This window comes from Eublepharis macularius, chromosome 11 (assembly GCF_028583425.1).
Source record: "Eublepharis macularius isolate TG4126 chromosome 11, MPM_Emac_v1.0, whole genome shotgun sequence".
Taxonomy (NCBI): domain Eukaryota; kingdom Metazoa; phylum Chordata; class Lepidosauria; order Squamata; family Eublepharidae; genus Eublepharis; species Eublepharis macularius.
This window is the reverse complement of record NC_072800.1, coordinates 56,278,688-56,290,856: the sequence shown is the minus strand read 5'-3', so window position 1 is coordinate 56,290,856 and position 12,169 is coordinate 56,278,688. Positions and strand designations below refer to the sequence as shown.

General features: G+C 42.1%; 1 protein-coding gene across 1 annotated transcript; it reads left to right on the top strand.

The window, feature by feature from the left end:
* Positions 1-2,686: 2,686 nt before the first annotated feature.
* On the top strand, positions 2,687-10,797 carry LOC129337261 (uncharacterized). Its single transcript, XM_054990827.1, has 2 exons — positions 2,687-2,783; positions 9,411-10,797. The coding sequence occupies exon 2, from the start codon at positions 9,423-9,425 to the stop codon at positions 10,434-10,436; it is 1,014 nt and encodes a 337-aa protein (XP_054846802.1). The 5' UTR covers positions 2,687-2,783; positions 9,411-9,422; the 3' UTR covers positions 10,437-10,797.
* The last annotated feature ends 1,372 nt before the right edge of the window (positions 10,798-12,169 follow it).

The window sequence follows — 12,169 nt, the reverse complement described above, 5'->3', positions numbered from 1 at the left end:
ATTTATTCTTGGAATGGATAAATCCCCATTTGTTGGTCTAATCAATTATGACCATTAGAAATCAGTTTTCAAATAGTAATTATTAATGGTCTACATTTCTAGAAATTATGAAAGAGAATACTGTTAATTGATGCCAAATAAACAGCCTATTGAAAATGCTGGAAAAAATCAACAAAAAGTTTTAAAAAGCCCAAAACCTTTAAAGCCAGGTCATGAAAAATATTAGCTAAATGGTGTATAAAACCACCTACAGGAATCTAAATGCATCAAGTAATCCCAATTTCCATCCCATATTTATACAAAGTAGGAGAAATGTCAGGGGTCCAGTTAGGACCCTGCTCTGCCCTGCCCTGGATAGCCCAGGCAAGTTTAATTTCATCAGATTTCAGAAGCTAAGCAGGGTTGGCCTTGGTTAGTAATTAGATAGGAGACCTCCAAGGCAGACCAGGCTTGCTATGCAGAGGCAGGCAACGGCAAACCACCTCTGTTAGTTTCTTGTCCTGAAAACCCCAACAAGGGTCACTATAAGTCAGCTATGACTTGACAGCAATTTCCATCACCAGGAGGAGGGTAAGAGGGAGGGGTAAGATGATGCAATATGTCAAAAGATGACAATCATACCTGTACAGAAGTTGCGTCATCGCAGATGCCTCCAACGCCAGCAAAACTCCAAATAAACAGGGTCTACTCCAATAATTAAGTTGTTCCTTCAAACAGCACATATCCAGTCCAATTCTTCACTTAGGCCTTGTGGCACAAGAGTATTCAATGTAAAAATCCTCTTTCCTCTTCAGAAGTCAATCCTGCTGATGATCAGATGTCCATATACTCTCAATGACCCAGAACGTCAGCTGCTTATCTGAATTTTTCATGGCCAAAAAAATGCTTGATAAGTGGATCCTGCATTCTCTGTAGCTTAGTGCAGCTTCTGTGCTCACAAATGTGCATCCTTACAGATCTCCTCATATATCCTATATACATTAACCCACAGGGACATAACCCACACCTTTAGAATTGCAGTTTATAAAGGATCTTATGTAATAATTTCTGGTACCCGATGAATCCTGAATAGAGTCTCCAGGGGTTCAGTTTCCCTCATCAACAGTCTGGTTTTTTATGGGGCTGTCTGGGGGAAACATGGTTAAAATACCAGACACATAAATGTCTGGTATTTTTGCCCGTGGTGGAGGATAGGCTGGTGAGGTGACTAACCTGCTGGAGCTATCTGGAGGAGTGGCTGGCGGGTCCGCCCAACCTCCTACACTGCCTGTACCACCACCTCCCATCTGGACCACCCTCCTCCGTACCCAGGAAGCAGTGGGCCCACTTGCCTTGTGAGCATTGGAGAAATGCCCAGCCCCAGCTGGGCCAGCCTACTCCGCATCCAGGAAGCAGTGAACCCATTTGCCCGCTAAGTGTCGGAAAAGTGCCTGGCCAGCAAAGCCACTAGTAGGCATTCCCAGCGGCTGGGGCAGTGATAATGTCAATGAAGTGATATCATCATGCAGGAGCTGGAAGCACATGTGCAAAAAAGCTAGAAAAGGGCCCCTGTGTAGTTTTGGTGGGGAGGCCATTTGGCAACCCTAATCCTGAAATGTATTAGTGTTAAGCTACAGGCAACAAACTACACATGGAAAAGTCCCTTTGGAGTCTCCTTACTCATTATTGAAATCTTATCTTTTGTTGATCCTTTCTGTTTATTTCTGACCAGTGCATCTTGCAAGTTCTTATCATGTTTATAGGTAACATCAAACCACTGAAACCTAGTCCTAGGAGGTAACATCAGGGGAAGGCCTTGGCCTCTCCGCCTTGTTTGTTGGCCCTGCAGGGCAAATGGCTGGCTGCTGTGTGAAACAGGATACTGGGCTAGATGGACCACTGGACTGAGCCGCAGGGCACTTCTTAATAATTGTTACAAATGCCGTTGTGTGCTATTTATCCAATATTGGTGGTGAAAAATGCTGTCAAGTCACAGCTGATTTATGGCAGCCCCTGCTGGGTTTTCAAAGGTAGGAATACCCAGAGGTGGTTTGCTATTGCCTGCCTCTGCATAGCAAACCTTGACTTCTTTGGTGGTCTTCCATTCAAATACTAACAAGGGACAACGCTCTGGAACTTCCAAGATCTCGTGAGAGCTGGACCATCAAGGTCAGATCAAATGTTAGCTAGCATCAAATAGCTATCAAGTATCGTGGAATTCAAAGTTCTATTACATGTCAACCATCAAGAATAGAAAATAACATACTATTGCATGGCAGCTATCAAATACTGCAAATATCTCTGCTCAGATGTTAAGAATATAGAATACTTTAGTTAAATACTAAACAAGAACACCAACATAAAGTACTGAGAAGTACATAATATTAGAAATTGCTAATATACATATGCTGGGATATATTGGGGAGTCTGTAAAGTGTCACTGGAGTCCTATAACATTAGGACAATAGTCAAATAGATGTTCAGTATGATGAAGCTAGTTTCATATCATGGCAATTAAATTGTTTTGTTGTGTATGCACAGTGCCTGTTATGTTATATATATGGAAATAGCTCAGTAAATGTTTGGGATCAATAGCTGATGGCATACTCCATGTAGTTTAACATTGTGAAAATGCCTTATTTGCAGTTTCGTTTCTCCTTTCCCCCTTTTGCTGCCTTTAAAAATGAGGTCAAAGTCTGGAATTTCCCTCAGCATATAAACAGCAAAAAAGTATTGCTCACTCATCATTGCTTCTGGGGGTTCAGGAGAGAGCCAGCAAGAAGAACACTTTAAAAGGGACAGGAGTAAGTAACTAAAATGACTTTCTTGGAACTCTGATTCAGGCAAATAAAGAATAAATGAGAGCAGGAGGTTATGCTGTTTTCCAGCATTTCTTCGTGGTCATTTGAGGCCCAAACTCCTGCTCTGGCTGAAAGCACAGCAAAGAGCATCTGGCATGTTTAGTTCATTTGGAATGAGGAGAATGCTTGGTAAGAAATTTTGGAGGCAGTTCAGTGATTGTCCTTAGCAGTTTGGGTGTGAACTAACATAGGTAGCCCCCTGGAAATGTTCAAATAGTTACAGGGATTTAGGCATGATAACTCTTGGGATTCTTTCCATTACCATGTATCTGTATGTGACTGCCTTTATTGGTTTCTAATGACTGGGTGTGGGGAAGGTTTGTAATTCTGAATGTGGTTAATAGGAAGTCAAACATGGGAAGCAGCTATTCTGAATTTGATTGATTATCCTTAGAAATGGGGCTGTTTAATGAAAACTGTCTGGTAGGTGTTCATTTTCCAGTTCCTAGGAACAGATGTGCTTTTAAAGCTGTGCTTGCCAGATGTCAGTTGGCACTTTATTACCGTACTGAAGCATAGATAGCATCGAGGGGATGCTCAGAGAGTGAGCTCTTGTGCACTAGAAAATGGTGTATGTGTGGTACTTTTAAAGCATATTAAACTGTTAACTTGCTAGGAAGCATATGTGATCTAATAATGGAGCCGTGTGACGTTCAGAGCATGATATCTGTTATGAACTTATTGGATTCAGTGACTACAGACTCAGTGCAAGGAATTAAAGTGCTCCCAGAAAAATCTGTTCCAGCATCACAATCTACATCACAACATTATTGTGCGAAGGAATTGGATTAAGATTTGCAAAGCCTTCTGCATTGAACGTTTGATACACAAAGTGATATTTTGAAAAGTACATGGCAATCTTACAGTGTGATCCCATGCACTGGGAGTGTGCATATAATCCAGGCAAGAAAACATTGAAACAGAAGGGCAGAATGAAAGCTTTAAAGGAGGAACCGCATTCATGGTTAACCTCCTCAATTCAAGGAATTCTGATATAGAGGAAGTTAGCCTCAAGGACGATTTATATGGCAGGGTGGGTCCACTTAAACTATGGCTGTACATGGAAGTATGGTGTCCTGCTAATCTGTGGCCTCTTAACCCTGAAAATGGCTGAATTGTGTGACTTACAGCAGGGATACCTTAGGATCATATGAGTGGCACCCCTAATCTAAGCAAAAGAAGGATTCTGAGTTGAGACAAGTTCCATAGTGCAACCATGGTTTAGAAGTTTCAGCGTTGCCACTTACCAGAAGCATCTTCATACTACATCTTCATATAACCATACTACTACTGTAATTGGAAAGTTTTTATCCCTCCAGGTATCTTGGATAGTTCACTCTAGATGGCCAAAATGTCCCAGAAATGTACTATGGCAAGTTTATTTGCTACACAGCTGTTCCCTTTCTGCCCAGTATATTCTTGTAGGTAGATTTCTGTTAGCCTATTCTACTTTGGGGGAGTTTATAACATTATTGGAAAACAAACCCATTAATAGTCCTACAGATATCTTCTAAACAAAACAATGTAACATTCAAAACAAATCACCATATTTAAAACCCCAGCCTGTTCAACCTATGTATCAGTTTAAGCTCTGCCAAAAATTCCAGCCAAAATAAAAGAATTTACTCTCATCTACCCAGAGGAAGAGGCTGGAGGAGGGCACCTTGTGGTAGAGGAAGGGCCTGCACTTAGCTGAGCAGTGGTTGGATTGAACCCTTTTCTGGAAGAAGATCAGAACCTAACTACATGGATACATTATTTTCAGATGAGCCCCAATTCCTGTTGATGTGATGTGAGTGGGCACTCCAAACTTAATTCTTGGGTGCATGGGGCCAAATCTGGATCAGGCCTGATCATAGCCCACAGAGAGAGTGGGACTTAAGCTTCCCCCCATGTTATCCTCTTCTAAAGCAGCCCACTATTTGCCAGGATGAGGCATTTATGTGGACTGATAGGCCACACGTGTCCTGAAGTAAACATGCAGGTTTTCCCAGTGGGGAAGTTCCCTGGGGCTATTTAAAGTTGGGAAAATGGCCTGGTGGGAGAAGGCTTAAACCTTCTTTCCTGATGCAGCATTTATTTATTTATTTTATACCCTGGCTTGTTCTCCAGTGGGGAACCAGCGTGGCTTAGACTATTCTCCTCAATTTTATCCTCACAATAACCCTGTAAGGTAGGTTAGGCTGAAAGTGTGTCTGGCCAAAGGTCACCCAGCAAGCTTCCATGGCAGAGTGGGGATTTGAATTTTGGTCTTCCAGATCCTAGTCCAATACTATAACTTCTACACCACACTACTCCCCAAGGCCCCAATCTGAATCAGGTCCTTGTGCTCCTGGGAATTAAGATTCAACAAAGAAATAGAGTTGCTAGGCGTGGCCTGGCAACTGGCAGGTGGCTTGAAGGGGAAGACATATGGGCACCATATGTGATGTTGTGATGCTGTTTTCAGGTCCCCCTCCCGCCCCGGGAAGTGATGTCACACTGTCAGCCCAACAGAATTTTTTATTTTTCTTCTGCTGCCAAACGATGGTGGAAAACAAGATCTGGGGTGAGGAATCCCCTACCACTAGCAGAAAGATGGCAGCCCTTCACAGAACTCCTAGTGCATTTCTGATCAGCAGAACATAGGACCAATAAATAATGTATTGTGTAATACTAAAAATGGAATTTGATTATTTTCTGTTTAATATGAAAAATCAAGTGAATGATTATACTTTTGGATTTTTTTCCAAGAAGTTGTGACCTCTTAATTGGTTTCTTAGGATTCTTTGGCTTCTAGCACTAGTAAGTTCTTTATCACAGTGTTACTCATCCTAAGGACTAGTGATATTCAGTAGATCACATGCTGGGCATTGGCCTGTGAAACCACATTTCATGTCATTATACAGCCATAGACTAATGTATTAGCTAGAGTGATAGATTAGAATCCAGATGACCCGGGTTCGATTCCATGCTGTGTCATGGAAGCTTACTGGGCAACCTTGGGCCAGTATCACACATGCAGCTTAACTTGCCTTGCAGGGTCTGTTGTGAGGAAAACATGGATGAGAGGAGAATGATGTAAGCTGCTTTCGATTCCCATTGAGGAGAAAGGTGGGGTATAATCGAAGTAAAATAGAAAAAAATAGATATTCACTGTTGATTCTTGGATAACTTGTGGTCACATAGTTTACACAACTGAAAAGAAGAACATGCAATATTCAGAGTCTAAGAATTAAGCCTTTTGTATTCTAATTCCTGAATGGAAGGGAAATGGGGGTGAACAAGTTAAGCGTACAAATCTGTAAATGATTCTTCTTGAAGACCATTCCTTGTAAGGGATTAGGAGGAAGCTACCAAGACACTACTAATATGTGCTGTGCATGTCATTATGTGCTCCTCACTTCTCTGAGTAGTGAGAAGTTTCATGGTAGCACTCCTGGGTTTTATATTATGAGACATGCCACCACTTGGGTTATGCAGAGCCCCTCTGGTTGCTCTCAGATGACCCCTGCCTGGATTCTTCCATTCACTTGTGATTGGCCTCAAACTAGAAGGGGCAGCTCCACCCTATATCCTTCTCCTCTCCATTCTCCTTTCTTAAGCTCACTGCCCTGGATAAGTCCACCTTAGCTAGGTTTGCTCCCCATAGCCGTGGCCTCTCCCGTCATCCTCTTCCTGTATGATCCTTGCCCTCTGCTGGCTCTCTGTGGCCATTTTCAGAGTGCTGGTGACATCATGTCTGATGCCTGCTTTGGGGCTGCCTGCCTGACTCAAGATCTGTTGGATCCTAAGGCGAGTGTCATGCTTGAGGGAGCTGCTCTTTGGCATTTGGGGGCTTCTGAGTCCTTTGGCTCATAGCCACTGATGCATACTGTCTCCCAATCCTGTCTTGACAAGTGTGTGTTGCCTTGGTTTGAGCATGTTTCCTTCGTATAAGACATGTATGGTCCTTTGGTAATAGCTGTTTTATTTACTAATCAGAAAAGAGGTGGCAGCAAAGATGTACTCATTTAGGGTAACAATTCGATTACCCTACATCAGATTCTGCACCCCAAAGTCTTTCACTTCCAGCCAATCTCTGCTTAATCTACTGTCCCATTCTCTATGTTCCCAACATAACCTGCACTTTCTACACAGACTCCTACCCATACATACCCTCCTTTCAGGTTTATGTTACTCTCTCCAGGTTCTGAAGGGTGCTTGAGAGCTATAGAACTATACAGAGATTAGCACCTAACAATTAGCTGACCATCCTGGGTCATTAGCTTAACAAAGGAATGGCCAACCAGTGGCCATAACAATATATTTTGTTCTGTTAGGACAATTTTGTCTTTTGCTCTGGAAGCCATTGAAGCCGTTTGTGTCAGTCAAATATGCAATGGTGTGATTGCTGATGCCATAAATGAGAAGAAAGGCAGGTCATGCTGTCACAACAATCAGCCACCAGAACATCTCTCCTGGCATGAACCTTCTGCACCACTGGGTCTCCTTGAAGTGGCTTAGGCTTCCTATGGCTGGGGCCTTTTTAAATGCTGGTCCACTGCTCTGGAACAACCTCCCAGAAGGTGAGAGGCAGGTACCTACCCCTATGAACTATTTAATAGGAGGGTATGGGGAAGTTTCCCAGGCAGTAGATGTGGACCTGGCTTATCTGTTTTAATGATGTGTTTTAAAGATTTTAATAAATGGTTATTTTTGGATTGTATTGTTGATATGTTAAATCACCCTTGGCCCTGACTGGGTAAGGAGACAGGCAGGGTACATAAGTATCTTAAATACATTCATTCATAAGCAGCTATTGTCCCCCAAAATATCACAACTGCCTTTGCTACCAATGATGTTCCTGATAAAACTCTGTGCTTGTTGGTTTGTTTGCTCGCTTTAAGGGGGAAGGTCAGAAGTTGAACCTTATTAACTTTTTCAGAATGCCTCTTTTTATGTCTAGAGTTGTGAAAAACATTGTCCAGTTATTGCTTAAAATGGCAAGCAGGAGTACCTACCTACCTGTAGGTGATTCTACTTGCAAGCAACTGCCTGATCAACCATTCATGTATGCTCCTTATTCATTTCATTTCATTTCTTCAAAATATTTATTATCTGCCCTCTGTTCAAAAAGCTCTCAGTGGCTCACAACACTAGTTAAACCAACAGCCAAAGTTAAAAATATGAAAGAGTTATACAGCAATTAAGCAACAGGCTATAATAAAATGAGCAACACAAAAAAAAGCAGCAGAAGGGCATTCCGATACAAGTAGAAGAAAATGACATTCAAAACTAACTGCAATCAGGGTCAAACAAGACATGTGGGATTTTAAAGAGATGGGTCCCCTCGGCCACACGGCAGCTTTTTAAAAACAAAGAAGAGCCTGTTTGGCCTCAGTGCCACCATGGGGAGCGAAAGTGCTTCTGCCTTCCCAACAAGCCATTTCCCCATGCCGAAACAGCTTGGGGGTGGGGAGTGTTATTTCCTTTTTTTCTGCTGCTCCCCATGGAGTATTATGTGCACATGGAACAGCAAAAAATGGGGAAATAACTCCCCACCAGTGCTGTTTTGGCATGGGGAAATGGCTTAGCGAGGGCAAGGCAAGAGAGCCCACCCCCTCCGCAGCATTCCAAGCCTCAGATGGGCTCTCTGTTATTTTTAAAAAGCCATTCCCCACAGTTGCTGTGAGGCTGCAGGAAACCCAAGATGGATCAGGAAAACCTGGACCCAGTTCTTTAAAAATTCAAATGCATTATTTAGCCCTCCGGGCAGTCAAAAAAGAAGGCAAAGTTCTTTTAAAAAGCTCAATGAAATCCCCAGGAAATAAGGAACTTTTCTCCAGTTGCCCAAAGCTAAATTAGTACTGGGTCAGCTGCTGTGGACAGGGCATTCTGCAGTCTTTGTATATGTGTTTTGTGCAAAGATTTGCACAAGCACGAAGAGGTGCAAACTAAAATAAAATGTGGCCCAACAAAGGACTACACAAAACTAAAGAATATGTGCATCTCTGCACACCTGTCAAACAATCAAGCAATGATGCAATGCAGGTCATACAGCCTGGTTGCATGTTGGCATTCAGCCACTCAAATGCACACTATTTTTCACAGGCATAGAGTCTAGTTTTGGTAGTCTTGCAGATTCCAAGCTGAATAAAAGTATTTTGACCGTAGGTGTAGCAAAATCTGTGTTCATTTTCAAATCTAGCCAACTAACAGGTAATCTTGAAGTACATTCAAAGTCCAGATTAGGTTTGGATGACTGAGAGCTTTAACAACTGTCTTGCTATCATTTTAGCTCTCAGTATTTTTCAGGCTGATCATGAGAATGCTCTACCCAGGGTTGTGGACCCGGGAATGTATAACTGCAAATTTGCTTGCTGCCCATCTCCCCTACCCCACCCCACACAGTTTATTCTTTGATTGATTTAGATTGCCTTTACCCTGTTCTTGAATGGTTGAAGGCAGGTTACAGAATCTTAAAAAATAAGCACATTAGAACAAATTTTATGAACACATAACAAGGAGATGAGTATTAAGGATGGAAAGAGATGATAGGGGTGAGATATGCTTTTGGAATAGTAGTTAACAGAACCTTTTGCATTTCAGGATCTAAAGAAGATGCTGAGTAATCTCGGGGCTCTGCTTTTATTCTCTTCCATTGTCCCATTCACCATCTCCCATTTTATTATTCATTATACAAGTTATGGTGGAGTATGCCAAAAGGCTTGTGGGTATCATGGCTATGCCTACACTTGGTGTCAGCAAAGAGGGGGCAGTGGAAAAGAATGGGACTACTGTTCCTTAGAAGAAGGCTTGGGAGCTTCAGGCAAAACCTGTGCCACACCATGTGACTATTGGGGTTCTTCGTACCGCAGCTGCTTCTTTAAAGATGGCAGTTGGCACTACTGTGGATTGATAGCCCAGCGGGAGCACCTTGAATATTCCCAGGAAAACAACGAGTGTATCAATGACTGCAGACTCGATGCAACTGTAGGTTATTTCCAGTGTAACACAGCTCATGGTCCTCAAAAATGTTCCCCATTCCATGATATGACTCCCACAGGTTTGCCCTGCCACTCTAATTACCGGTGTGCCAAATACGGGCACAGTGTGTACAGATGCCATATAGATAACAGTGAAGATGGATGGGATCACTGTGGAAGGAAGAGCTTGGATCCTTGTGTGTGGATCTTCTTTGAGAACACCACTTCCCAAACAGAGATCTGCATACTTCCTATCTCCCAAAAGAAGAGCAAAATCATTTTCCAAAGAGAGACACGAAATGACATGCCCCCCTTTGCCAATGGCGACTTCAAAATGGCAGCACATTTTATCGATGGAATCTCTTCTACCACAAGCTTCCCTGACTCTGCAGATCTGGCTCCTGTGCGTTTCTACAAGCAAGAGAGTATCTTCTGTAAGGGCCTCAATTATACAAATCTGGAATTGTGGCTTGACACCTCGACTCGCTCTTCTGTGCCCATTGCCCATGTCATCTTCCCGGATATCCTGTATGCTGTTGAAGTGTTGCGTTTAGCATTTTACATGAGCCTCCATAGCACTTTCTATTCACCTGCCTATACTATTACTGTGTCTGTTGGTGAACCAATGTTATGTCCTCCTGACCTGTGATTAACCAAGTTCTTTTTTTGCACAACAGGTGCACACAGTTGCTTTTATGATGTTAATCCATGCAGTATTAAATTGAGGAGATTGTTACCTCCCTTCATCTTATTACAATATTGCAATGTTTATAAATGTTCCTGGTGGTTAGGGTAGGTCATATCTGAGGTGCCTTATAATAATAAGCATGTTATCAGAGAAGTGAGTAACTATTGCCAATAACCTTATTTGTACTCAGAAAGGGGCACACCACATACATAATACACAGGTTTTCTTGATGCATGGGAGTGCTACACTTTGTGATCTCTGATAATAAAAATCTGGCATTTAAGAAATTAATAAAATGTACTATTATCACATATGATACATATCTTAAGTCTGAATGGATTATTGAAATCCTGTGTGTGATGCTATATAAAAATAAGTAGGGTAACCTATTTTAATGATTATAAGAACTGACCATTCATACTTCTGATGCTTTTTTAAAAAAAACAAACTAGTTGTTTCCCTGTATCATTTCTGGATGTGGCCTTTATGAGCCCAATCAAAGCTCAGTATCCAGCTAGAGCCCAGGCAAGGGTTGGATTCAACCAGCTTTTTCCACTGATGAAAAAGAGTGGAGCAGTTAAAGAGGGAAAATAACTCAGCTATATAGGAATAAAAAAACAGGGTCTCAAAGCATTATAGCAGCCTAACACACAAAAGGCCAAAGTAAAAAAAAAAGAAGAGGAAAACCTCCTTTTTTCCAGAGAATACCTCACCCCGCAAAGGGCAAAATTAAGTCAAACCTGGAGACAAACAGCAATATTTTCAACAAGACCTAAAGGTGGAATGATAGAAACCTGTCAATATGCTGACTCAGCTCACAGTTATTCTTGGCTAAATAGATTTGGCAGGTTTTGAAAGTGCTCCAAAGAATGGCAAAATCTTCATCCAGAGACAATAATGGGTTAAAAGAAATGTGTGTGTGTGTATACCACAATGTTTCTGTCATACTACCTTCTGTGCTGTGATATTGGTCACTAATGTAATAGTATTTATTTGCTTCAATTTTTGCTTCAATTTCAGTATCAGCTGTGTATAAAATGGAAGTAACAGCCTTGGGTTCTATTACTCTTGCTTGTTCAAGGAGATCTTCACTACAGGTCAGAAATGTGGATTACAAAGAAGGCCAGTCACAGAAGTAAACCTGTCATGAGGAAGTTGCAGAATTTCCTTCCAAAAATGGTGCTGTTAGCATGGTGGTGGAGACCCCTCAAGCCATAGGTCACACTGTCTATAAATTGCGCCGAGACTCACGGAAGGCTGCCGGCTTTCTCGTGCGATTTTTGATGCCCTCTGTTTACAAAACGCCACAAACAGTGATTTACGGCGTTTTGTAATCGGATGGTGTTAAAAATCGCGAAGAAGCCGGCAGCCTTCCGTGAGTCTCCCATGATTTATAGACAGTGTGAAAACGGCCATAGGATTTTCATGGCAAGAGACTAACAGAGGTGGTTTGCTATTGCCTGCCTCTACAACCCTAGTCTTCACTGGAGGTCTCCCATCCAATCACTAACCGAGGCCAACCCTGCTTAGCTTCTGAGATCAGGCTCACCTAGGCTATCCAGGTCAGGATCACGGTTAGTGTAGGGATTCATTTATAGCTAACATTTTTTGATACAAAATAAGAGAAGGAGTAGTGATAGAATTACTTGCAAGTAGAAAAATCCTTGAATTTTTAGTTAGCTCAATGCACAAGA

What these genes read in the sequence shown, in the direction of transcription:
- LOC129337261 (XM_054990827.1), top strand. Translation starts at nt 9,423, where the DNA reads ATGCTGAGTAATCTCGGGGCTCTGCTTTTATTCTCTTCCATTGTCCCA.